Source organism: Melanerpes formicivorus, unplaced genomic scaffold, assembly GCF_026170545.1.
Source record: "Melanerpes formicivorus ecotype bairdi unplaced genomic scaffold, bMelFor1.0.p_v2 SCAF_4, whole genome shotgun sequence".
In the NCBI taxonomy this organism is placed as follows: Eukaryota; Metazoa; Chordata; class Aves; order Piciformes; family Picidae; genus Melanerpes; species Melanerpes formicivorus.
In genome coordinates, this window is record NW_027142356.1 from 21,069,251 (window position 1) to 21,095,846 (window position 26,596).

Here is a 26,596-nt window from a genome sequence, read left to right on the forward strand (position 1 = left end):
GCAGACAATGCTCTGTAGTACAAAGTAGTTGTTATTTAGAGTTGGTGAAGGGTTTTACCATTAAATTATTTGCACAATTACCAAACATACTGCACTCACTCTTAAAACCTGCTTATAAATACAGAACTACTTACAGGCTTTTGGAACACTAAACAAAGTAATCTGAAATTAGCAATCTCATACAATATATCAGTCTGATGCAAAAAGTAATTGATAAAAATGTTATGTAGTTCAAATGAATGCCTCAAAACTACTGACAGATACAGACCAGTCTAAACATAATATACCAAGTGCTCTTAAATGCTTTTCACCATCTTTGATACTTCCCTGTTAATACTGTGTGATACCCTTGAACAAATGCAAATAACCTGAACTGAATAACAGGACTTCAGAAAAAGCACTGATTCACAATCAGATTGCAACTCTTACGTGCTCTGACTTACAACGCTGTGAGTTGTAATGGTGTGATTTATGAGATGACTATGCATCAGATTCATATGTGATTGATAATAGTGTGCATTCAAAATTGGGATCTTCACCTTTGTAAGCAATCATTTCATGCTATGCTGCAAACTGACTTGCAGAAGCGTTTCCCTTTCCATTGCTCTTCCCTTAGTATTAATATATAGACCATACATTCTATTCCAGAGCATACATACTTCATTCAACTTGAGCATACAGTGAACTAATTATTTGAATAATTAAAAGAAAAAAACCCCACCAAAAAAACCCACCAAGAACACATGCAAAAAAAATAAAAATCTAACCCCTAACTGTCCCCCAACCCCAAACTCCTAAGGCTTGAAGAAAAATCAGCTTTGAATACTAGTTCATTTTTAAAGCCTTATGGAAGACTAGCCTACAGTTTGTAAAAAGATCTGTATTCAGAGAATTGCAAGGCCTTGAAACCTACTAAACATTATTGTAAATGAAGGACTGGCTGACACCAGAAAGCCCTCGAAATGCAGCTTAGTATCAAAAACCCACTCTTCAGTCCAACTTAAATTTCTTCTTGAGGGGAAATATCAAATCCCAGACTAGAATTACACACCACTGTGACAGTTAAAACGGAACTCCAGAATAATGCAAACATTGCTGTTCACATTCAGGACTAAATTAGATCCAGTAAAACAATCAGTTTCTTATATCAAACATTTCACTTCTGTTAATGCTACACAAGGTAAAACACAGCAAAGCAAATAACAGAGGACTGCTCTCAAAATAGTGACGTATTTTTCTCCCAGAAAAAGTATCGGGTCTACAACTCATTGAACTTGGATCGAACTTGGCAGCATGAGCATCTGAAACAGGCTCTGGGGTTTTTAATGCCACTGTAGTGCAATGCCAGAAGTTAGTATTAACGAATTCCAGAAAAGCATAGGGGAAAATCATACCAAATTTCCCTAAAGGACACGTCGCAGTACATTCAGAATCTTTTGTCAGAAAAATGTATGGCATTTTCTTGAAAGCACAGCAACTTCTTTTTCCTTCCTCTTTCTTTAAGTGAATTTATTTAGAAACTAGCAAAACTCAAATTGATACAACATGAAACCACAGAATAGTAATCAGAAAAAAAGTATTTTAGCATGTTACTAGGAAAGCAATGTTATGCTTCTCTTGGAGATTTCTTTCTGTTAACCTAAATGTAACAAAAAGCCAATCAAATTTGCTTTGTGTTTTCTAAGTATCTTCTTTTGCACAAGAGTCATATTTTCAGTACTGAAAACACACAGAGATATTGATTCCTTTAATCAAACATTCCAGAGCAAAAGCCATATCATACACTTCTAACACCTCTCTGTATTTATAATGCATGAAGTGGGTGGCAGGACACCTGGAGCATTTGTATGAACTCAAGTCTGTCCTTAATTATGCTATGCTGACAAGGCTTGTCCCTTTACTTCTGCTATGCAAAGAGTTCCAAAGCCATGCACTCCTGACACTCCCCATTCACTCTTGCCTATGATGTACTTCTGACAGATCATCTAGTCCATAAGAGAGACAAATCAGGGAGGAAGGTATGAAGCCACTTATGACAGGCCAGGGAAATCCCTAATGTCCCATACCAGCAAGTAGTGACACAGAAAACAAGAAATATTCCCCATCCCCACGGCCACTAGCTGATCAACTTGTATACAAACAACCAACCACTGTTTCCTTAAAAACAATGTGATCAACTCCAGACTGCCTACTGCGAACAGGTCCTGGCCTAACCTTTCCCTAAACCACGCCTGGATATTGACTGGGACTAACTGGCATAGGTCAAAACTTGCAGTGCAGGTACAGCTTGAGCAACTAAGGATAAAAGCCCACTAAATGACAGCACACTATACGGCATTATCAAGCAGGCAGAGAAGACTACTTGCAAGTTGGGAAGTAAGGAGTTAGAAAATTTGTTTAAAGGTAAAATCACTCTAGCTAATCAGATCGTTTTAAATGATTACTCATGAAAACTTTATATCACTAAGAACTGTTTAATCACCATCATACCTTCTTTTGGAGGTGTTCAAGAGGGGATTGGACGTGGCACTTGGTGCCATGGTCTAGTCATGAGGTCTGTGGTGACAGGTTAGACTCGATGATCTTTGAGGTCTCTTCCAACCTTGGTGATATTGTGATATTATAACACACTTATTTTATATATGCTACTGAAACAAATTACTTAACAAATATTTTCAAGTTTCATTGTTTGTCTTATTCTTTTTTTTTATTTTCTTTTTTTTAATAATTTCTCATTTGGAGGACTCCAAGCATACAAAGTTAAGAGCTGTAATAAATCTCCTCAATCCCTTTAACCTATGCATGCATATTTATTATTTTTTTTTTAATTGACTCATGTCCCTACTTTTAAGACCCAACCACTCACAATCTCTACCTACTAGAATCAAATCTTAAGTCCTACTAGGAAGGGGAAGCGCTTTGCTCTCCAATGCTATAATCTAGTTTTTAGACTTTTGGTTAACAAAACAGATAGTAGGTTAAGCTCCTGCTAAATAAGCAGATCTTCTAAGTTTCAGAACATCAAATTTGAAATTAAAGAAAAAACAAACCACCACATCACAAGCCTTCAATTGGGAAAAAAAGAAAAAAATGCTTCTTGTGCATATTTTCTGCATTAAGCACAAAGGGGTGAACCATGTGCATTCTATGCTTTATGTGTTGCCAGAACCTTAACAAGTGGATGATTATCTTCAGAGGGGGATGCACATGCATTCTTCCTAAAGAGAGACATATTGGCTTGTTTCACTTGTGGTCAAAGGGTTTGTGACAAGAATTTACAATAGTGAAAGAAACACTATCAAAATGTTACATTTTTAGACGAAACAGTAACTGCTCCCTTCCATTTATCAAACTCAGCCACAATGCTGATAATTTAACTGAAAATCTTCCATTTAAAAAACATAACTACAGCTTACAATGACACACAACCAGGTGCGATTAAAATTAATCATTTAACCAAAAAACCCACCCAACCCCCATGACATTCACTGTGAGGGGAGATGCATGGCTAAACATACAAAGATAATAGGAAGGAATAATTGTAATGAGAGGTACATATGCAGAGCTTCACTCTAGACAATTCTACTAAAAAAAAACCAAAAATTGCCTTATGTTATCAAATAATCTCCAGAACAATATTTGCATTGAAGAAAAAGCAATGGTTCAAAGACATTTCCATCTTGACAACTGTGAGAATTCCTGTGGTTTTTGACTAGTTAAAGGTTACTTAGGCAAATCAGTTGGTATAATCCTGATCAATCCTTAAGAGCTAGAAGTTTTATTACCTAAGCAAATAGCATGTTTTTAATAAGGACTCTATTCCACTCAACTGTGCCTGCGTGTGGTGAGCAGACTCAGGAGCTCTGTGGAGCCATAGTTCTTGCTGGCATTCAAGGGGGTGACAGAGCACTGACTGTCCCTTCAAAAGCATCCTTCTGTGTAGAAAGGAAATCTAAACACACAAAAAAAGAATGAACGGTAGTGTATGCTACCTATATCATCACAGGACTAGAATTACAGCCTCCACCTGTCATCAGCTGTAATAATTTAGTAATAGAAAACTCACCATTTGATTCAGCCTCATGCTAACTCTGTAATGTTTCATTTTTAACACCAAACATTTTCTGTATATTTTGTTTTTCATAATTACGTGGGTGAGCTATAATAGGATAAGCTGTAGTTAACTACATGGGGAAGGCTAGCACAAATCCTGTGAATCACAACCCTGCTGAGATTTTGCAGCTCCAGATAACTGTTGCTGGCATGCTAAATACCCTGGACCTTTCAGGATTCAGCCCTATAGTAGCTGTCAAAGTGAGTAACATCAATTTTGGAGGAATTGCATATGAATTTGTGATCTCTGTTAGTTCACTGCCTTTAAAAAGGTACAGGCACACCAGAACATGGCTGTTCATTTTTCTCTTGATGCCCTAGTTTGCCATTCAACAACATATCACTACAGTTAATTCATGCTATTATTTGAACTCAAAGGTTTAAAATGTTCATTTCTCATGCAATTTAGATTTTGACAAGATTGTTTTATTTGTTTATATCTGTTTTTCCTTGAAATTTTGCTTCCTGTTCCTATGCAGGAACTTAGAAATCATCATAGTACACAGCACATATTATGTGCTCTAAAGGGGGATAAGAATGTCTTTTCCTTATGCACTTAACTCTAAATGTAGCTTCCTTTCTTCATGCTCAGTAATCCAGTAAATCAACCAAACCAAAACAACAACAAACCCACAAAAACCAAACCAACCCCACCCAACAAAAAAAAACACACACCTGAGTGCTTTATTTCTACATCTTAATTCCCCTTCATAGAAATGGACCATTACATGAATTTATTCCTTGCATGAAAATGATGCAGAAATACATAAGCAAATCTTATTTTATCTGATGACCATAAGGAAAATATAATTTCTAAAAATAATTCATCTTCTCATTTTCCAACCAGCTCCTTCATCAAATACTTTGGATGATATAGATTATCTGACAGATCATGATAAGCACATAGAAAGTTGACCATCCTCCATAGAAAGCATCCTGTCAGCAGAATCCAAATCTTTAAATCTAGTGTCTATTAGTTTAAGTGTTCATGAATGTAACTGCCATAATAGCTAAACCAGAAGAAATACCTACCCATACAGCCAGAACTAAACATATACAGAACTCAGATTAAACTCCCTACCCTGAATTTAATTTAGAAACAGTGAAGACCCATGGAAAGAACAAGTATCACATTGCTCATGGCCAATGCAGTCTAAAATACACTCAGTATTAACTTTTACCACCTAAAATACACAGCATAGAATACAAACTGTATATCCAACATATTAACAAACTCATTCTAAAAACTACACTGGCAATATCAGATACAAGAATACAGTTCTACTATTAGAAATGATATTGAGGAACTTCAGTCTAATGAGAACCCTGAGGTTAGCACATCCCACAGAAAAGGAGACCTGATCTTATAACTGCTTCTCTCATCACACATTAAAAAAAAAATAATCCTCTGGTCTCAATTATGTTCAATAAAGATAAGGCAAAAGGTCAGTTCCTCTTTTCTACTATCCTCTGACCTTCCATACTTTCTCACTTCTCTCTACACCACTGGGCTATTCCAACTGCAAGGCAGAAGATCATCAGAACATCAAGAGTAACATATAAACAGAGCATTTAAATACATTACAACTGAGATAGTAGCTTCTGGCCATTAATCCTACTTCCTTTGCCTCAGAGCTGTGGTCAGTCACCCAAGAAGAAACAGGAACAGTTTTAGTTTGACAGTTTCAGTTAGAAGCTTCTAAGTAGCAGCCTCCTGTGATTTAGGTTGATTTTAGGCTGGATTTTAAGAAGTTCTTCATAGAAAGAGTGATTTGCCATTGGAATTGGCTGCTCAGGGAGGTGGTGGAGTCACCATCACTGAAGGTGTTTAGAAGAGAATTGATGGGGTGCTTGGTGCCATGGTTTAGTTGATTAGATAATGTTGGATGATAGGTTGGACTCAGTGATCTCAAAGGTCTCTTCCAACCTGGTCTGGTCTATTCTATTCTATTCTAATGTATTTTCCATTAGGTGCTAACTGTTGCCAATTTCACTGTTATGTATCTAATTCTCACCACTGGATGTGGGTAACAGATGCCCCCAGCCTTGTTCCTTTCCCAAACTCTTGTTAAGTTCCCTGTTTGTACACATGTCAGTGTTACACACCAGTTTCCAAATCACTTTGGGGACTGGCCTGTGTTGGCCTACATTATGGAAGATGTCACCACACCTAGGAAGGACTTACAGCAAGTAGATAAAGCTGTATATAATGTGGAATTCCCAAAAATATCAGAAGCAACCTAAACTGCAATGTCCACAGCTCCCTCTGGCTTAAAATTCTGGATGGATAAGTAGAACAGATGTGAGCTGCATGAGATCTTTTATTTAAATGTACCCTATCAAAATATATCACCTGTATGAAGAAAGGAACATAGCAAGTGAACTTTTTCCCTAGTATATCTGGTTTCTAAGGCAGTTGATACTTAGTTTGAAAATGGCTTCTACACGCTGCAACACACACATCTCAAGATGTCACGTAACAACAAAATACTGCAAAAATTGAACATTGCAAGCTCCTGGAGATCAAGATAAAGCCAGAAACACAGGCAAGAAGATTGTGATTCTGCATACAGGAAATGGAAAGTAACGCCAAGAGTCACTGACTGAACCTCTGTATTCATGGATCCAAAAGGGAGTCAAAAATAGTTCCATACTGAAAAGAAAAGAAAAGAAAAGAAAAGAAAAGAAAAGAAAAGAAAAGAAAAGAAAAAAAGAAAAGAAAAGAAAAGAAAAGAAAAGAAAAGAAAAGAAAAGAAAAGAAAAGAAAAGAAAAGAAAAGAAAAGAAAAGAAAAGAAAAGAAAAGAAAAGAAAAGAAAAGAAAAGAAAAGAAAAGAAAAGAAAAGAAAAGAAAAGAAAAGAAAAGAAAAGAAAAGAAAAGAAAAGAAAAGAAAAGAAAAGAAAAGAATAACCTTAAAGTGAAGTGATTTTTTTTGCATGTCCAGAAGGACATAGTTAAACATAGCAATGCTGGAGGCTCTTCAACAAGTTGAAATAGGCATGTAGCATCTTTGAAAATATGTAATTATTTGGAATGTGTAAGTCATGACTTAATATGACCTATGCTGTCCACTATAACCAACTAATTGTACCAGTACTCAACAGCTTACAAAAGAATCTTAAAGAGTTCCTAAAAGTTTTTTGGGTGTTTATAGACATAATCTTTCCTCACAAAACTCAGGAAATTATTCAGTTTACTAAGTACATGTAGCAAACACTACTTTAGATACTGAAGTATCTGAGGCATCTTCCATAGGCTGCCTGATGTGCTACAGGGCTTACAGGACACTCACATTTTCTGGAGCTGCACCTTGAGGTCACACAGGGTAGCCCTGGTATCACAAACTGGATCTTCAGTTAGATTAATTATGAGTAAATTAAAGAACCTCCACAAATGGAGACACTGAAAAATATATTATGTTTCTGTCATATCAAAATAGAACAGATAAGCTCAAAGAAACAGGAAGTGCTGCACCCAGAAAACATTCAGTATTTTCTGATCACAGACACTTGTTTACTTCTATCGTGAAAGTATGCAACTGTGTCCTATAAAGTCAAAACAAAACTGATCTTCCTACAATTGAAAAAAACCAGTAAGGGGAAAAATGAAAAATTCAAATTTATGCAAAGATTCTACCAAAGAACAGCATCCATGATCAAATGCTAAGGAGGGAAGCAAGCATTATGTTTTTCCTCCTCATCTACATAAGCACAGACCAAGCTATTCCCCTTTTAGCTAAGCTAACATATTCATACTGAATTGAAATGGTCTAATAAATTTTCTAATATTTAGAGAAATATGTGCAGTATTTAAAAAAAAAAACAAAAAAGGAGGCAGGGTCATATATCAGCATGTCCTGTAACACTTGGAAAAAGTACCCTGCAGGCCCAATTGATGTTCAAACATTCTAGCACTTTTTAGGATTGTTTCATTCCTGCCTCTTTCCTTATACAAAAAATTAAATCAGTCTTCTACACTCATACAGAAAAATAAATAATCAGAAGTTTGGTTCTGTTTTTATTCCTACTACCATCAGTGGAATCTTGATCATCTGACCGGGCAAAAATTGCCTAGCCTTGGAGTCTCAAACTATGAGGTCAGGTTGCTGAACACATGAACTAATCCGATTAGTCATTAAAAGGACTGAAGGACTTTTCAATCAGGTATGTTCAGAATTTCAACATGATCCACTCTCACCAAATGAAAGCACCTTAAAATGGGACAGATGTAAGGCTGTGAGTGCAATTAAAACCCACACTCATACTGTAATTTGTAATGTAAGGTGACTCATATTCTCATCCATTTCCTGATCCCTTAAATCCATCTAGTCTTTATAATAAAATTATATGATTAGTTCCCAGGTGTTAATTTTAAATGGCTTTAAAAGTTTAAAGCTGTGTATAAATCAGGTCAATTAGTATTTGTTGATTGAGCAATTAGGTGAATTAATATAATTGAATTTTCCTAATATTGCCTTTTTTTTTTTTCCTTCCCCTCTATGCTTTTTTATAATAACAACAAAGAGCAAGAAATTGACTCTTTGCTCCCAAAGTCTAAAGGTTACTTCTCCCCCTTGCTGTATCAGGACAAAAATACAATTACTGAGATTTTTTTAATCTCCAAAAATTAATCAAGGCAGGAAAATGAAGAAGTGTGACAGACAGGAAGACTGATGAGAAAAGAAAAATGGCCCAACTGGGGCCATTCAACTGCAAAGTGAAAGACAAAGGGTTAAATTCAGGTTTGCTACCTGACATGGACAACATATGAAATAACTGGGTTAAATCCTAGAAGAATCTCTTAACTGCTCACTGTACTTTCAGTGTGGATCAAACTCACTTCTGCTATAAGTAACATTGCTATAGCTTATGTATGAAATTCGTATGCACTAGCCACATAAATTATTTACCTTATTTTTCAAATGTTACACCTGAAACAAACTCCTTGCTATCAGTACATCTGCACTAGGTATAATCACACAGAAGTTTTGCTGCTAGCAGGATTTGTACGAAAAAATCCCCTCTGATCCTCTACTAGTGAAGTGCTATGAAATTTTCTACACTCATATAAGGAAAAAAAGCAAAGCAAATAAAATAAATAAAATCATCTTTTCTTGCTTGAAAGACATTTTGCCAAAAACAACTCATCCTTAGCATCAGAGAGGAACACTTTGAGCAAGCTAGCCCTCAATGTCCTTGGTTTCAAAGACTTATGAGATTACTGAACAAATTATTCTGACTTGCTCAGATATGTGAAGTCAATTTCAATACCATACATTTGCAGACATTCTGAGATAGTTTACACATATAAAAGAGAATACACCATATTCAAACATTTTAGACCCACTTTACCTGGGATACTAAACCATTTTAGCCTTTTCATTTTATGGATATAGACCAGAGCACTACAGCTACCAAATACATTCATATATTTAAGGCAGAAAACCAAAGAAAATAAAACAAATCCTTCCTCCAGGCTGCAAAGCAGTTGCAAGAGTGCTCTGCTGAGCCCTGTTGCTGACACGAGCTCTAAAAACAGTCTTCACTGTACAGAAGATGTCATACCAAGTGCATAGAAAAAAATTGTTTTAAATTTCGAAGCATGTGGAAGAAAATCAGTTCACACAAATTTGCACTAAGCAAGGGCATCTTTTCCCCAAGTCACATTTTTAAACTTGTAAACATTTGTACTGAGAATTACAGTGGTATGACAGCCTTAGCCACAGCAGCCTGAAACACTGCAGCATCAAATCAATGCAATTACCTGAATCAAGTACCCTAATTTGAGAATAAAATGAAGAGGTGAGATGGCATAGCAAGCACAAGTTAATATATCTATTTTGAACACTTCATAAAATTAGCCACTGTCCCTTGCTGACCTTTGAAACACTTCTACCAATTGTATGAGTATAGACTTATGAGTCAGGGCCAATATAAACATTTAACAGGATTCTGTCCTACTCTTGCTCATTGGAAGAATCATTTGGGAAAAATATGTCCATTTCAGAACACAGATTCCATAACTGTCAGTTGAATTGCATGCAGCATTTCAGCCCTTGGAAAAGTCCCATTAATTTCCCCGTGTCAGGTTTGGAAGCAGGTAGTGAGAAACAGTAGCAGCTGTAACTGAACCACATCTCATTGCAGAATCATGAGTATTTTTTTCTTGTAAAACTTTTTTTACACTCCTGTAAAGAAACTAGCCATGAGTAACTGCAGCAAGTATCTGTGCATGAAATCAGATTCAGGACAGAAGTGTTAACTCTATATTAACATCCCAATTAGGAACCTCAGGGAGAAAAAGTAATCTCCCAATAAACTACCTGATGTGAGAGCCTTTCTTTAAAAAAAACAACAACAATAATAACAACAACAACAACAACAACCAACAACTGTTATGGAATAATTGTTATTTCCATTTTATATGTTTGTTATTTAAAACCTCCTTCTATTCCTCATTGCTGATCTGGTTTACATATGCATTCATCATATTTGTTTGATGCTTTGTACATTATACCTACAGAAATTCTTATTGGAAAGTTTCATTAATTTAAATCTTAGATATAATCTTAGAACTGAAAAAGGGCTAACTCGTACATGTATCAATACAGATATTTTTCTAATGAACTTGTTAAAAGGAAAACATTAAGATTCTAAAACAAAATAATAATTATGCCCCACAAATCTACATATTTTGCATAAAACCATGCAGGCTTTTGTCCTATACCTCTACAGTAACTTATATGGCAAAAAGAATTAATCCTTTGTCCACAGACTGCTGAAAATAGAGGGTCGGGTATTATGTGTGATAGATGAAATGATCAGCTAGAAAGTAATGGAAATATCTTGTGTAATGACAGTTCTGGTTAATTGCTATATGAAAAGCCCATTCACATGTACGTATAGAAGGAGTTGGATACATACAACTAATTTTTTTTGCCTATTCAAGCATCTTTTCAGTGTTATTTTCAGTCTGACCTGACAGACTTCAGCTGCAGTGACACTGATTCCAGAATATGGGCATGAACCTTCAAAATACAAAATCAGTAATCCATGCACCAAATTCACAGAGGTGAGAACACTGACTTATGAAGTGACAAATTAACTTCCTAATAATAGCTCTAATTCTCGTTAGAAAACAGCTTGTAGGGTTTAACCAAAGTCCTACTGTTCACTATTTTTCACTATATAACTACATGTGTATGCATTCATATGTATATGTATACACATGCATGCATATATACACATCTATGTCTATTGTGAGTTATTTCATCTTTTTAGTTTCCTAAAAATTAGTACTCCCAGCACATATTAGAGAATTAATAATTTTCAATTATATTTTCCTTAAGTGTTTTTTTTGCCATTTGATCATGTTTTCACAGATGTCCAATACATTAATTCTGATTATCTTATTTTTTTTTACCTACACATAAGTCTTCACCTTTTTTATGCATTTTCAAGTTAAGAACATGTTCCCAGTTAATAAATATTTTCCTAGTAATTATTAATTGTTCAAAAGAATTATTTATCAGTTAATCATACCTTAATTCTCAAACATTAAAATTAGCAGTAACAGCATCACTTAATGCAGTGGTCCTTGGTTTAGGGTGTGTAATGCAGTGGATAGCACATTAAGTCATATGTACACAAGGAGTTAAGTAAATCCCTAGCTGTGTGCAGTCTACAGCCCTATCAAAGTCAGTGTATATTAAAGCTTTCATTAGCAAAACTAGAGAAAATATATTTTCATATATTAAATATAAATAAAAACATACATAAACATTAATATATTGAAGAGATTGATAATACTGGTTGATTTAAGAGCTTGATTGGTATATTTAAGGCTTGATTGATATGCTCCTTACTAAGTGCTATTAAATATAACTCGCTCTAAGGTTTATAAGACTAAAACATATATTCATACTATATACAGAACTTCACAGTAAATTTGTTTGATACAGAGACAAAATTAATGCAATAGTCACATAAGAAAAACGTGAAAAGTCAAGTACCCAAGCAAAAAGTGTCATATTTGTATCTGCCCACATTCTGGACCACAGCTGTGTGAAAATGCTTTGTGAGCCAGTAGGGAAGATGCACAGCAGGGACAGCACTGGCACACAATATATACCCCAGGGTTTCTTTATGAAAAACTCTCAGAAGTGGAAGAATGCTTGAAGTTTGCTACAGAGTGATTCTGAGAGCAGCAGAAGCACAAGGGGTCCTATTGTAAGTTACATCCTGGTGTTACTGTATAATTTTACTACCAAAACCCATCTGATCCCGGGTTAATGGTTGGACTCAATGATCTTAAAGGTCTTTTCCAACCTAAATGATTATATCATTTTAATTACAAGAGGGTACAGAACCTATTTCACATCTGCTCACTAAGCCCGAAAAATGTTTTATAGTGAAATAGGAGTGAGTGGGACCAGGAATGTGAATGAACTGAAAGATAAGCATTTAATAAATTCCTTCTTTCTTTTAAAATCAATTCTAAGCATTTTTTGTGAAATATATTTAGGCTTGTTGTACAGTAATTTTAATTTAAATAAACATATCTAAATTTCTCCCACCTTTACCACTACAGGATGTATTTTTTTTTGCTTATTCTTTAATTCTTTTGCCAGCAGTATGATGAATGCTATTTCTTTAAACATGTAATTTATAGCATCACACTCCAAAATGGCTAGGGAAACCTTTGCCATGGCTCCCAGGTTGCAACATGCTAAGATATTCACAGGCTTTCAAAGCTGCTGGTTGAAGATATAACGAAAGGATCTAAGGTTTATGCATGAATCAGCATCCCCTTGTCACAATGTCATGGTGCAGTGATCCCTGCAGAGCTGTAAGACTTGATTTAAAACAGAAAAGCTCAACACTGACTCTTGAGCCAGCAGGATTAAACATCCAAGATCATGCATATATTACTTCTTGCTGAAACTACTAAATGAAAAACTTGTTACAGTTATGGAGGTTTTATAGTACTCCATCAGAAATGTCTCTTCACTGACTCAAATATCTTTTCAGTACAGAAACATCCAAGTACATAATACAAGTATCCCTGTTTGGATTGGTAGATCTAAAAGCGAAAGATTTCACCTTCACCTCTTTCCTTTTTTCTTGTTTTGACAGAATTAACAATTTTTTGTTAATGTCTCCAATGGTCAGCAATTCTCCAACTAGGCTAAACTCAATTACACTGTGCTGAAGGGCAATAAAGTCCAGTGGTTTGGATACTTTCAAATTCTGCTCCATGAATTAGAATAGTCATAGAACTATTTCAGTTGGAAAAGACCTTTAAGATCATCAAGTCCAACAATGATCTAATTCCACCAAGTCCGGTAATAAACTATGTCCCTCAGCACCACATCTATGCATCTTTCAAACACCTTCAGGGATGGGGATTCAACCACCTCTCTGGGAAGCCTATTGAAGTGTTTGAAAACTGTTTCAGTCAAGAAGATTCTTCTAACTTAAACCTCCCCTAAATGGCCCCCTTGTTACTAGAGAGAAGAGACCAATACTCACCTCACTACAACCTCCTTTCAGGGAATTGTAGGGAGCAATGACATCTCATCTCAGCCACCTCTTCCCCAGACTAAACAACACCAATTCCCTCAGCTACTCCTCACAAGACCTGTTCTCCAGATACTTTACGAGCTTCGTGGCTCTTCTTTAGACACACTCCTCAATGACTTTCTTCTAGTGAGGGGCCCAAAACCAAACAAGGTATTCAGAGTTCAGCCTCACCAGTGCTGAGTACAGAAGGACAATCACTTCCCTGTTCCTCCTTGTCACACTATTTCCTGATAGAGGCCCAGGTGCTGTTTGCCTTCTTGATGACCTGAGCACGTCGCTGACTCATGTTCAGCTGGTTGTCAATCCCCAGATCTTTCCCTACTAGGCAGGGGTTACTGTGACCAAAGTGTAGGACCCAGCACTTGGCCTGGCTGCATCTCATGCAACTGGCCTCAGCCCATTGATCTAGCCTGTCCACGTCCACCTGTAAGCCTTCCTACCCCGTGTCATCAGCAAACTTACTGAAAGTGCACTGAATCCCCTCATCCAGATCATTGATAGACACTAAAGAGAACTGGCCCCAGTACTGACCCCTGGAGAACACCACTTCTGACTGGCCACCCACTGAATTTAACTCCATTCATCAGGATTCTTTGGGCCCAGCCACTCAGCCAGCTTTTTACCCAGCAAAGCATCCACTCATCCAAGCCATGAGCACCCAGTTTCTCCAGGAGGATGCTGTAGCAGACAGTGTCAAGTGCTTTACTACAGTCCAGTTATACATTATTCCCTTCCTTGTCCACTAAGTGCATCATCTTGTCATATAAGGAGATCAGGTTCATTAAGTAGGAGGTTAAGATCAGGTTCATCAAGCAGTGCTGAACCACTACTCCAGCTCTTAATAGCCTAAGAAGTTCTGTTAACATTTGCCTTTACCACCTAGACTAATCCTCTGAATCATCAGGAATTCTCAGAGGGCTAAGCTTAGCTCATTTCTCTTCAAGGATGTGACAGTAGAAGTATCAGTGAACATGTCCCTTAATTGTGCCATCAGTTTCAAAAAACATGGCACCATCCCTCAATCAAAACCACTAAGCCTTCTATTGACACCAACTTGTGAGGCACCAAACCACAATTAGATTCCAGCAGCTACTCCAGATGATTTGTCAACACAGCTTTGCACAAGACTAGCAACAGTCCAACAACCTAAAGTGACTATTTCTTCTTGATTATCTGTTAAGGCTACCTACCCACTAAGTGTCCATTTCTCTTCTGCTACTTGTATCTTCTGATCACCTTTAAGTGACTAAGGAGTCTTGGTGCTTCAAACAACTCCCAGGAGCACATAGCCACTGTCTCCTCTTTTCTGGAATTTCAGAAATCTGATTTAAAAGCCAGACAAGCAGTACAACTTGTTCATCTAAAACCCATTTGCTCCATCAATGAACTCTGAGCGAAGGCTGACTGTAAGTTTGAAGGCTGGTACAAACAGTTTTACAGGGCAGTTCTGTTTGGTTTCGAAGTGGGTGGAAGCACAGGCCAAGGGAGGGAGGCAGGCAAAGCTGCGCAGGGTGGGGCCTGCAGGCCCCTGGGTGGCTGCCAGCTGCCACCTGCCAGGGCAGGAGCCAGGGGTGCAGGGTGACACATCACTCAGTCCACACCACCAACTGGGGGCACCACCAACCAGGGGCACCATCGACCGGGGCTTCTGCTGCCTGACACCTGGCTGGTTTGTACATCAGAAAATTAAATACTGCAGTTGTCCATTTCAGAAAATGTGTTGTTAGGGCAGAAGAATGGCATTACTTCTACTATGGCATAAGCCTGCCATGACATTTCTCTGAAAGAAAATCACCTTGCTGGAGTAAAATACCTGGACAAATAAACCATTTTCAGCTTTGTATTATCCTTACAATTCTGTGATGTTCTTTATTGTTTTGATTTTTAAACTGTTGATAGTGCTGGTTCCAGGCATAGGTTCTTTGTACACTATTCTGAAAAAAAACCAACAAACCCAAACACAAAAAAACTTAGAAGGTTTTTCAATACACTCCTTCTCGTTTGAAATAAAGGGGACTTCAAAAAATGGATCCCTCTTAATCATTTGTGCATAGAGTGCTCTGCAATCAACTGCTAAATTCTGCTTCTTAGATGGCAAATATTTGTCTTCAGAACTCCTTGTTCCCCAGTCACACCTTCCTTGGAGAGTAATCAAGGAGAGACTACTTATTTTTAGCATATGTTTCGCTAGTCAATTAAATTCAATTGAAAAGATAACTTCACTAAACCATCAGTGGTGAATGAGGTGACAAAAAAGCATGTACATGTTCATGTCTTAATTTGGTGCTGTTCAAACTCCTTGGAAATGGAAGCCTTGGACAAGGGGATTCTTGAAACATGGATATCATTCCCCTTCTGCTGGCAGTCTTAAAGTCCATCACTGTGGTCTACAGTCTATACATGTCATCTGAGTATAGTAAGAGTTCTCCAAGGAGCTCAAGAACAAGGCTGATGCGTGCACACAAACACAGCTAAAACGTGTTGATAGGACTGGAGAAAAACATGAATTGTTTACTTTCTCATATATGAGGTGGCTGTATTTCTCTCTTGTGTTAGGAGAAAACAAATAATTTGGGCATTTTACACAAACTATTTTCAGGATTCCAGTGCCTTCCAAGAATTGAGAAAGACAAAAAGGCCCATCACATTTTTGCAGAATACCATCTAGACAACCCCCTACCTCGCTGACAGCTCCAGTGTAACATATATAGCATACATTAACCAAATGCAGTTCTGGTGATGCAAACTCTCATTACCTAAGAATGCCAGAACTCCACAATTTGCAAATATTATCAAATTATCACGTATCGTATTACATGCTCTGACCTTTTCTGACTTCAGCTGTGTGCAACATGCTTCTATCCTCATAAATGCCATTGAAAGATCCTTGGGTTGAGCTCTTGTACCACCTATCCCAGCATCTGCACTGAGATGCCTCCCTTCATCACCACCTACCATAATGGAGCTAGATCAAGGAAGGGCAAAAACAAAGGCTTCCAATGACGGGAAATTGCTCCACTGACAGCAAACCTCCAGATTCAGTATCCCTTACATCATATCCTCAAGAGGGCCAGGGAAGTACTTTGGGGCAGCATGGCACTGAGCAGTTGAAGAGCTGCAGCTTGATGGGAGCAGGCAGCATGGCACAAGAGCAAGCTCCCTTCTTTCTGGCTGTGCCACTGTGGGTACCCTGGTTTTGTTTGCTGCAGGCACACCATTCAAGACAGCAGGAAAGGTGGGCACTTCCCATGGCCCTGTGAACACCTGCTCATACTCGCAGCTCTGACCACTAACACAGGCAGTACCCACAGCCACTTGCTGCAGCTGTCCTCAGTGGCCCCCTCGTCAAAATGCACCCTGCCGGGCCAAATATCGGGCTGCTGTCGGGGACAGACAGTGAACTGCAGGCAGAAGCAAACATCACTGTGGGGCCCCACGCCCACGGGCTACACTCAGCGCTAAGACGGCCGCGCTGCATCACCCTCCCTCATCGCATCACGGAGCACCGCATGTGCTCAGCGCCCCGCTGCACGCGTCCAGCCGGGCCCTGCCTCGCCGGAGGCGGAGCCAGGGCACAGCCCCGACGGTCGACGGCACGCCGCGAAAGTCGCAGACCTCCAGATGAAGCTGCGGAGAGGCAAGCAGGCAAACCACGAAGGCGGGGGTTCCCGGGGTTCCACGCGGTGTAAAATGACTGATCGAACCCGCAACCGCCCCCTTCGTTTCCCCTCGACTGCTGCCGAGACCCGGCGACCGCGCAGCCTTACGTAACGCTAGGGAGAGCCGCCGGCGGGGGGCGGCAGCAACCATTTTAAATCCGCGAGGGCGGGGCAGCAGCACGGGTACCCCGCGCGCCCCGGTTCCTGCCGGGGGCAGTGGCATGGCACCTACACACCCACCCCACAGCAGCCCCGCACCGCGCCGTGCGCAGGCGCTCCGCTCTCGCCGCCACGGCAAGCTAGCGGGCAACGCGCAGTGCGCAGCGGCTGGCAGCGCCCGCTACTTACAGGCGTTGGTGACGGCGAAGCTGTTGGCCACCTCCAGGTTGTCGATGTGGGGAGTCAGCCTGAACTCTGAGGTGGAAAACTGAACCATCCCTACCCGAAAGGCGCTGTACTCCTGATCGGCGCCCCTCGGGAACAGCCCCCCTGCAGGGAAATACACACACACGTCAGGCGGGCGAGGGCACAGGCAGAGCAGTGTCCCTTCCCGCCGCCGGGGGTGGGCTGGGCCAGGGTGCCGGTAGGCTCCGCCGGCTCGGGCACCGCTGCCGGAGCGGTCCCGGCTGCAGGTCCGTCCCATGCCCGGAGCGGCGCGGGGGGCGCGGCGGAGTGGGCGGTATGGTTTAGGGAAGGCGAGGGGACAGGGGAAGGCGTTGGTCACGGCCGCTGGAAGGGAGCTGACAGGCACCCGGCGGGTACCGCGGCAGGGCTGGGAGCGCGGCGGTAAGGCAGAAATGCCCGAGTAACACCGGCGGGGACGCAGGAGATCCGTCGGGAGGAGAGAGGTCCTCCGGCATGCGGGCACCTACCGATCTGTATGCTGTTAGAATTGACCCCCCAGATCAGTCCCCACAACACGGGACCCAGGAAGACAGAAATATGCATAATCTTTTGCATTTCCAGGAAAAGTAGAGCATCCACAAAGCCACGGAAACAGCCCTTTCTTCTTCCTCCTCCTCCTTCGCCGAGCGCGCTCGTCAGCAATTAGATCCCCTGCTCGCCGGGCGAGCAGCTGGCGGGAGCAAGCCAACCACAGGGGGAGAGCCACGAAGAGAACCCCGCGGCAGGCGCAGGAGAAGCTGTTGCCCAGGGTGCCGCCGACAGCTGCCGCCGCTCCGGTTCTCGTCCCGGCTCCGGAAATAAGCAGGGGGGGTGGAGGGTGGTGGGGGGCGGCCGCGTGCCGTTGGCGGCGGCGCCGCTGTGCTCCTGCTGCTTGAGCGCGCCCGCCGCCCGGCCCTGCCCTCACACGCGCTCACCCGCGCTCTCTCACTCAGCGGGCTGGCGGCGCACCCGGCGAGGCGGCGGCGCGCCTGCGCGAGCGGCGAGGCTGGCGGGAGCGCGCCCCTTCCACCCCCGTTGCCGCCGCGCTCCGCCTCTTCGCGCGCGCGGCCGCGGTGCGGGCCGCCGCCAACCTTCAGCACCGCGGACAGAGGCTCTGCGTTGACCGCGGGAATTGGGGCTCCGAACGTCAGCCCCGCCCCGGTACTGGTGCTGGCTCCCCGAGGCGCGGAGGGAAGACGGGTGGCTCCGGAGTAGCCCCCAGTCCCATCCCCGTGTCCCGACGCCGCCGTCTCGGGGGTTTCCCCACCCGATCCTGCGACGGAGCACGTCTGAAGTCGGGCACCTGAGCCCACACGGCTCAGCTGCGCTGGGGGCGCCGGCCAGCACTGCGCGGCCCGCAGAGACCTTCGGTTCTGGGACAGGTTAAACGGACAGAAAGCGGAGACAGGGGTCAAGCAAATGCCGATTTCTCTCTGTGACAGCGGGTCGTACTGAAAACTGAAATGCACAAAAAACCACCGCAAACCCTTCCATTTTTTTAGGTTTTTGTGCTGGGTGTTTTTTTTCCCCCCCAATATTTATTTCACTAGTCTTCACAAGGCAGACATTTGGATGTAGCCACTGTCCAGGTATATCTGAAAGGCATGTCTTTAACTGCTGTACTGCACTCAGAAAAGTTAATCTGCAGGAAGGTTTAAAACAGTTCAGGTAATTAATTTTAGTGTCTAATATGTTGGGTTTGGTTGTTGGGTTTTTTGTTTGTTGCTTTTTTTGTTTTTCCTATGATGAGTTCCAGCTGTATTAACTAGACATATTATTTACTGCAAGCTAAATTTAACATTTTTCAGTTTGGCACAAAGTCTGTTGCTATGCACCACACGCATGGGCACACAGAGGCAAGTATCTGACAGATTAACAGACATAGTGGTGGCACTGTGACTGGGGCTGTGACAATGAACTTGTTATTAAATCGTCATTTACTGACGGATGCTTTTTTAATTTCATGTCGTTGTTAATAAAGATGAGGAATATCCATGTAGGATACTTATCATTAATTGTATTTCCTTCTTTTTTTTGGTTTTTTTTTTTTTTTAATTATTAAATTGTCTTAATTTTCCTTTCCAGATACAAATAAGTGTCTCAACGCTTCAAGTGTTCATATGTCAATATAAATACACAGGAATTATACAGTTTGAGGCCCTTTACCCATTGCTTATTCTTGACAAGTTTAGTTTCATTTGAGTCATTCCACCAGGAAATTCTGTACCAGCTTCCATCTGTACATGTCTCGTTGTTTCTCACCACAAGTTTGCTTGACCAGCCTAGTGGCTGCTTGACTAACGCAGTGGTGACTACATCAGTGGACAAAGGAAGAGCTATGGATGTCATCTCTCTGGACTTCTGTGAAGCCTTTGACACATTTCCCTACAACAGCCTTTTCTCCAAATGGAGAGATATGGATTTTATGGGTGAATCACTTGCTGGATAATGAATTGTTAGGATGGTCACATCCAGAGGTAGTGGTGAACATCTTGATGTCCAGATGGAAATCAGTGGCAAATGGTGTCCCTTGGGGTCTGTACTGGGACCAGTACTGTTTAATTTTTTCATCAGTGATATACATGGCATGATAGAGTTCACCATCAGCAAGGCTGCAGATGACACCAAGGTGAGTGGTGCAGCTGGCATGCCAGAGGGACACAGTGTCATCCAGAGAGAGCTGGGCAAGCTCAAGAAGTAGGCTTGTGTGAATCTTATGAGGTGCAACAAGGCCAAGTAGGAGGGCATACACCTAGGTCAGGGCAATTCTTGGTATGAATACAAGTTAGGGGAGGATGTGATTAAGCCCTGTGGAGAAAGACTTTGGGGCACTGGTAGATGAAAAGCTGGATATGAGCCAGCAATGTGCACTCACAGCCCAGAAGGCAAATTGTATCTTGGGCTGCATGAAAAGAAGTGTGGCCAGTATGTCAAGGGAGGTGATTCTGCTACTCTGCTCTGGTGAGACCGCACATGGAGCACTGTGTCCAGCTCTGGGGTCCTCAACACAACAACATTAACCTGTCGGAGCAGGTCCAGAGAAAGGCCACAAAAATGATCCAAGGGCTGGAACACCTCTCCTCTGAGGACAAGTTGAGGGTTAGGGTTGTTCAGCCGGGAGAAAAGAAGGCTGAGGGCAGAGCTTGTGGCATTTCAGAAAGATGGAGACAGTCTTTTTATCAAGGTCTGGCTTGTATTAGAAACACTGTGGTCAGCAGGAACAAGGAGGTGATCATCTTCCTGTACTCAGCACTGGTGAGGCCACCACTCGAGTACTGTGTTTAGTTCTGGGCCCCTCACTACAGGAAGGACATTCAGGTTTTGAAGCGTGTTAGAGAAGGGCAATGAGGCTTGTGATGAGCCTGGAGCACAGGGCCTATGACAAACATCTGAGGGCGCTGGAGTTGTTCAGTCTGGAGAAGAGGAGGCTGAGAGGTGACCTCATCACTCTCCACAACTACCTGAAGGGATTTGGAGGAAGGAGGGGGCAGCCTCTTCTCGCTGATGACAAGGGACAGGACAAAAAGAAATAGTTTCAAGCTGCACCAGGGGAGGTTCAGACTGGATGCTAGGAAATACTTCTTCACAGAGAGTGTTATCAAACATCGGAATGGTCTGCCCAGGGCAGTGGTGGAGTCACCATCCCTGGAGGTGTTTGAACAGCATGTGGACCTGGTGCTTAGGGACATGGTTTAGTGTTGACCCTTCAGTGCTGGGTTGAAGGTTGGACTGCATGATCTTTGAAGTCTGTTCCAAACAGATGTTTTCTGAGATTCTGTGAAAGGACAAGGAGTGATGGTTTTAAACTAAAAGAGGGTAGATTTAGACTAGATACAAGGAAGAAATGTTTTACATTTAGGGGGGTGAAACACTGGAACAGGTGGCCCAGAGAAGTGGTAAAAGCTCCATCCCTGGAAACATTCAAGTTCAGGTTGGATGGGCTTCTGAAAAACCTGATCTAGTTCAAGGTTTCCTTTCCCACTACAGGGGCAGAGGGGGCTGGACTACATGACCTTTAAAGGTCTCTTGCGACCTAAAGTATTCCATGATTCTATGATCCTACTGTAGTGGGCACTACACAACAAGCAATATCACCCAAGTAAAAACTGTATACAGATGAAGGTTCTGAATCCTCTTTCTGTCATGACAATGTCTTGCAACACCTTTCAATTTAAAGACTAATAGATTATAGCATAAGAGGTAGGTGAAATACAAGTGACCTGAGTAAGCAGTTAATTACTAGTTACAAATGCGGGGTTTGTACAGACTGTCTGTGGTAACTTAGTAACAACCACCATGGCAGTAACAACTAATACCTACATGGCTGAATTTTCTGATGCATGTTTTTCTATTACAGAATTATGTGTATGTATACATCATATAAATGTGTGTGTGGATGTGGAAGTGATCCAGATTTGTACCATTGTGTCAGAGCATGTAGAAATGAATGCCAAATTATTTGGGCATATTCTGTGGTTGGTGTGCCAGAGGGGGAAAAAAGTATTTCAACTGAGATGAGTAAGTAGGGACAGCACGGGCTAGTGAATCAGCAAGAAAACAGTTTAATCAGAATTTAGTAAGAGGGAACAATGCTGATGATAAAATCAGACCTTCTCCAACTGTCTATGTTTTATAACAATCCCATGTTAATCAAAAAGCAAGCAAAGGACAGAAAAGAAATTTATAGGTGATAGTAATTTATGACCGTGTACTAAGAATAGACATACTCATTAACACTGTGCATAAAAAAAAATCAGACTATATTACTGGGAATCAAATTCAATACTTTTTGCACAAGAAAAGGAAAAGGCTCCAGCAAGAGGCAAGTAAGGATTATAATCTCAAGAACAGAAGGCTATATTCTTATATGCATTCTTCACCATGATAAAAGCTCATATAAAAATGCATTAGTTCAGAATCTGAACAAAGCATCAAGAGGGAGACTGTTAATAATAAGCATCAATCACTTGTTGAAGGGAACATAGCAGTGCAATAATAGTGAAAACAATGGCAGATGACAGAAGGCCAGATATCAAATAATAAGATGTCAAACCCCTAAAAAGGCTAAGTGCTTAATCCTGACTTCATTGAAATCCAGGAGGGATTTGCTGCTTATTGCAAAGAATGCAGGATTCAATCAAGGCTATATTGATTCAATGAGTTCTTTAATGGGCAATATTCTGAATGTAAGGTAGAAGTTGATGAGGAAGCTAAAAAGTGCCAATATATGTACTAATCAGAAATAAATATGAGTTTATCAGCAAGACATTTCCCCAGGTATTCATTCTGGCAAAATGCTGGTTGAGACAGTGTCTGAAATTCAATTAGATGTTCATATGTTTCAGCAGATGCACAGAAGACATGGAAAAAAACCTGGGAATGACTGAAGAATGGATTTTTTTGCCTTGTGTTCAGAAACATTTAGCAATCACTCCATATACTTATGAAAAAGATAGTTCAGAAATTACTTGATAACATGGAGTGCATATTTTAGAAAAGCAGCTTTGCTAATATAAAGCATTTGATGGGATGGATGTAGTTAAAAACCCAGTGTTTGAATGTTGATATAAATCAGATTAGAAATTAAGTTTATCTTTTGTTTTGCTGTTTTAGTAACACTGACCATGGCCATCACACAGTGAATTCCTTAGTCTTGGAAAATGCTCAGTTAAAATCAGATTCTTTACTAAAAATCCTGTTGAAATGTTAAATTCTAAGAAGGCCCTTGGCAAGAGTTCAGAATAAACAGTTGTAGTGGTTCCTCCTGGCCTTATATGCCATGCATTTTTGGCTTTTGTATTCGGAATTATTTTCATTAGAAAAAAAAAAAAATCTTAATATATGCAGATTTTGAAGAATGAAAATATGCTGAACCAGTGTATGAATCTTTTGAGTCTAAGGCCAAAGACGAATTTTTTCCCTTAAAAAAAAAAAAAAAAAGAAAAGAAAAGTTGCCTTTGAATTTTTGAAATCTGCAAATGGCTGTAAATAAAGAGGAAATACAAATGAAAGTTTCGTGTTTCAAGTCTTTCTTAAATTGTTCAGTCCCATATGTTCATTATGGATCTCAAGAGTATTTTTAAAGATGAAACGTACATTCTGATCTCCCAAGCTCATTCTGCTTCCTCTCCCGATTAGCAAACACGTACTGTTCCCACTGACAGCACATATACCCAGGGATGGTATGCACTAAGGAATAGATTGTGCTACCTCCTATTATGTGATTCTGATGGTGAAAAAAAGCAATATCACTACCCTGTGGTATAAATAATGTAAAATAATTAGTGATAATCATGCAACATTAGTTTCTTTTGCTGTGTAGTAGCTGTGATGGTGCAGTTTGTTACTAGTTTAGCTAACCATTGTTAGAAGTCTGCAGTGACTTGGCATTTACTATATTTATCTGAGCATTCTTGTCACTTGCAAAAAATGTTATACTTATTTTACTGATAAAATCACTTCAGTATGTGCTGATCTATCTGGGTATGGAAAATCTGCTATAGATTATGTAAATATTTTATTTCTACTGAGATTATAGCAAGTAACATTATTAAGGCTCTGGAAAAAGATAAATGGAACATTTTCAGATTAGACTATGCATGCTAAACCTGTGATTCTTATCTGTAAATATCTTTCAGTTTCTTCCAAGAGTGTAAAAAAATTCCATTGCTTTGTCTCAGTCCAAGGAATAAATTTCTTATCCCTGTCCAATTTTTTTCCCTGTCTACTTGCTACCTCTCTTCTTCCTTGCTGTCTCCTTTCTTGCCTGATTTCTATCTGGTTTCCTAAGTATCGTCATTAGTACCTTCTTTTTCTCTCTTGTTATATTGAATTTACTATCCCCATTCCCCTTGCTGAGCATGGGATTCAAATGTGGGGTTTTCGAGTTTGGGTTTTGTTTTTGTTTTCTTTAGACTGTAACAGCAAGCCGTTCCATCTACTATCCCTCCCTTCTGGTCCATGTGCAATACCAGCCTTGGCTCCAGTGTTGTTTTTCATTCCCATCATGTTCTTATTCCTTTTTCCATGCCAATGTCTATGTTTGAAATATGAACCCTCCACCCACTTTCCAGTCCACTGAAATTTCTTTTTAGCCCAGCATCTTTTTAGCACATGTCACCTGTGAGACATGTATTGCTCATTATTCATAACAAAAAGCCCTTTGGAGATGATTAAGACATCAGATTTCATATACTGGTGGACTGTACTCTGCTGAATATGGTACTTGTCAAATTGCCTCTCCACTTCAGTTCCCTGCATTCATAAACAGCTAAAATGTAAAATGGTAAACACAAGCTGACAAGAATGTTGTAGCTCACTCTCTATTGACATTTCTACTCACTTGTGAGTTGTGCCTTCTTTCTGTACAAAAGAATCAATTCCCTGAAAACTAGGTGTTTTCTCCCTCAGCAATCACAACACCATGCAGCAATCTTGTATCTTCAGAATCCCAAGCATCACCACTGAGAAGCAGCTCCAGATCTGCAAATTACAGACAGGCTGAAAACCAGGGCTAATATGTGCTGGTGAGAATAGGACCTTTTTATATGCTTGCTCAAACACTCCTCACGGCTACACTTAACTTTATGAATATTGTAGGAAGTTTTTTTCTGTCATTGTAGTGAGCGTGCTGAGATAGGATTTTGAACAAGGATACTGGTCAAATAGCAGCCTGTAGGAAGCAGACCATGTAATGATCATTCTCCTCATGGAGAAGGCACATTCTCGGTTTAATGATTCATTCATAAAATCTATCCATAAAATATATGCCTACTCCACCTACCTTACAAATCTGGAGAAATTGGCTGCTGTTTTCTGAATTTGAGCCTGTTGCAAATCTGACATCTTGAAAAGGTCAAAGAGTGTCAAAGGCTTCGCTTTTTTTTAATGCAGACAAGGTAAAATGAATGCATGAACATTCTGATAGTAGTACTGCACTGCTAGTCAATGCTGTAATTCATCTTATCACCTCACACAGGATTCAAGATAGCATTCACATAAGACATCACAAAGATATTTTCCACCACAGCAGAACTAAGGTATCCCTAACTTTCATGCTAAACTCCTTAATTTAAGTAAAACAGCTTCTCATAATCCAGGAGTGCAGGAGTGAATCTCTCCTCCTTCAATTCTTGCCTGAAACAGTATCTGTACAATCTCATTCACATACTTTGTGCAAGGCTTTGAGCCAAAAGCTGTTTGAACAACCATGAAGCTGCAAAAACAGTGCTAGTGTTAATCCTGGTTTTGGCCTGGAGACCAATCTGGTCAGAAGCCAACACAGGGGAAGAGGAAAGGGTAGTGTGTCACCTCCATTGTCTCTCAAGGCTAGGATGCCCAGTTCCAGGCTGCTCAGAGCACAAGCAATTAGACTAGCTGTCAGCGTAGTGAGCTATGTGGTAGCAACAGACTGCTCTCCTGCTCCCTCCACAGTAAAGTCACCAAAGGAGTAAATGAAACCTCCATTCTTCTTCTTTTGAACCTTACAGAAGTATCCAAAGGTACACCAGCATCAGTTTCCACTTATGCCAACACCATTGGACACCATCATAACCACTTTACACTAACCTGGCAGCACAGTATAGTTTCTTGCATCCATAGGTAACTGAGGATCAGGTCATGGGCTAATTTATAAGCAAATTGTGTAAAGCTGCATTTTTCAATTAAAAAAATCATACAATCCCTAATCCTGCTTTTAAAAAGAGAGATGTTCATGCTATGGTTTCAGTTTTTTAAATAATGATTATGTTAACACAGTATATTTTATTTACAGTATCACAGTATCACAGTATAACTTAGGTTAGAAAGGACCTCGAGGATCATTGAGTCCAACCTATCAACACAGACCCCATGACTAGAC

General features: G+C 40.5%; 1 protein-coding gene across 6 annotated transcripts in view; it reads right to left on the reverse strand.

Annotated features, from left to right (window-relative positions):
- The window catches only part of GRIA2 (glutamate ionotropic receptor AMPA type subunit 2), an 88,374-nt gene extending 69,943 nt beyond the window's left edge, over positions 1-18,431 (reverse strand). For 4 of the 6 annotated variants that reach the window (XM_068137207.1, XM_068137206.1, XM_068137205.1 and 1 more), the window contains exons 1-2: positions 18,225-18,431; positions 17,701-17,841 (exon numbers count right to left, since the gene is read on the reverse strand). In XM_068137207.1, the coding sequence (XP_067993308.1) occupies positions 17,701-17,841; positions 18,225-18,312 (229 nt within the window). In that variant the 5' untranslated portion in view covers positions 18,313-18,431. The remainder of the gene's footprint in view (positions 1-17,700; positions 17,842-18,224) is intronic. The other 2 variants (XM_068137202.1, XM_068137201.1) reach the window with 2 other exon arrangements.
- Positions 18,432-26,596: the final 8,165 nt, after the last annotated feature.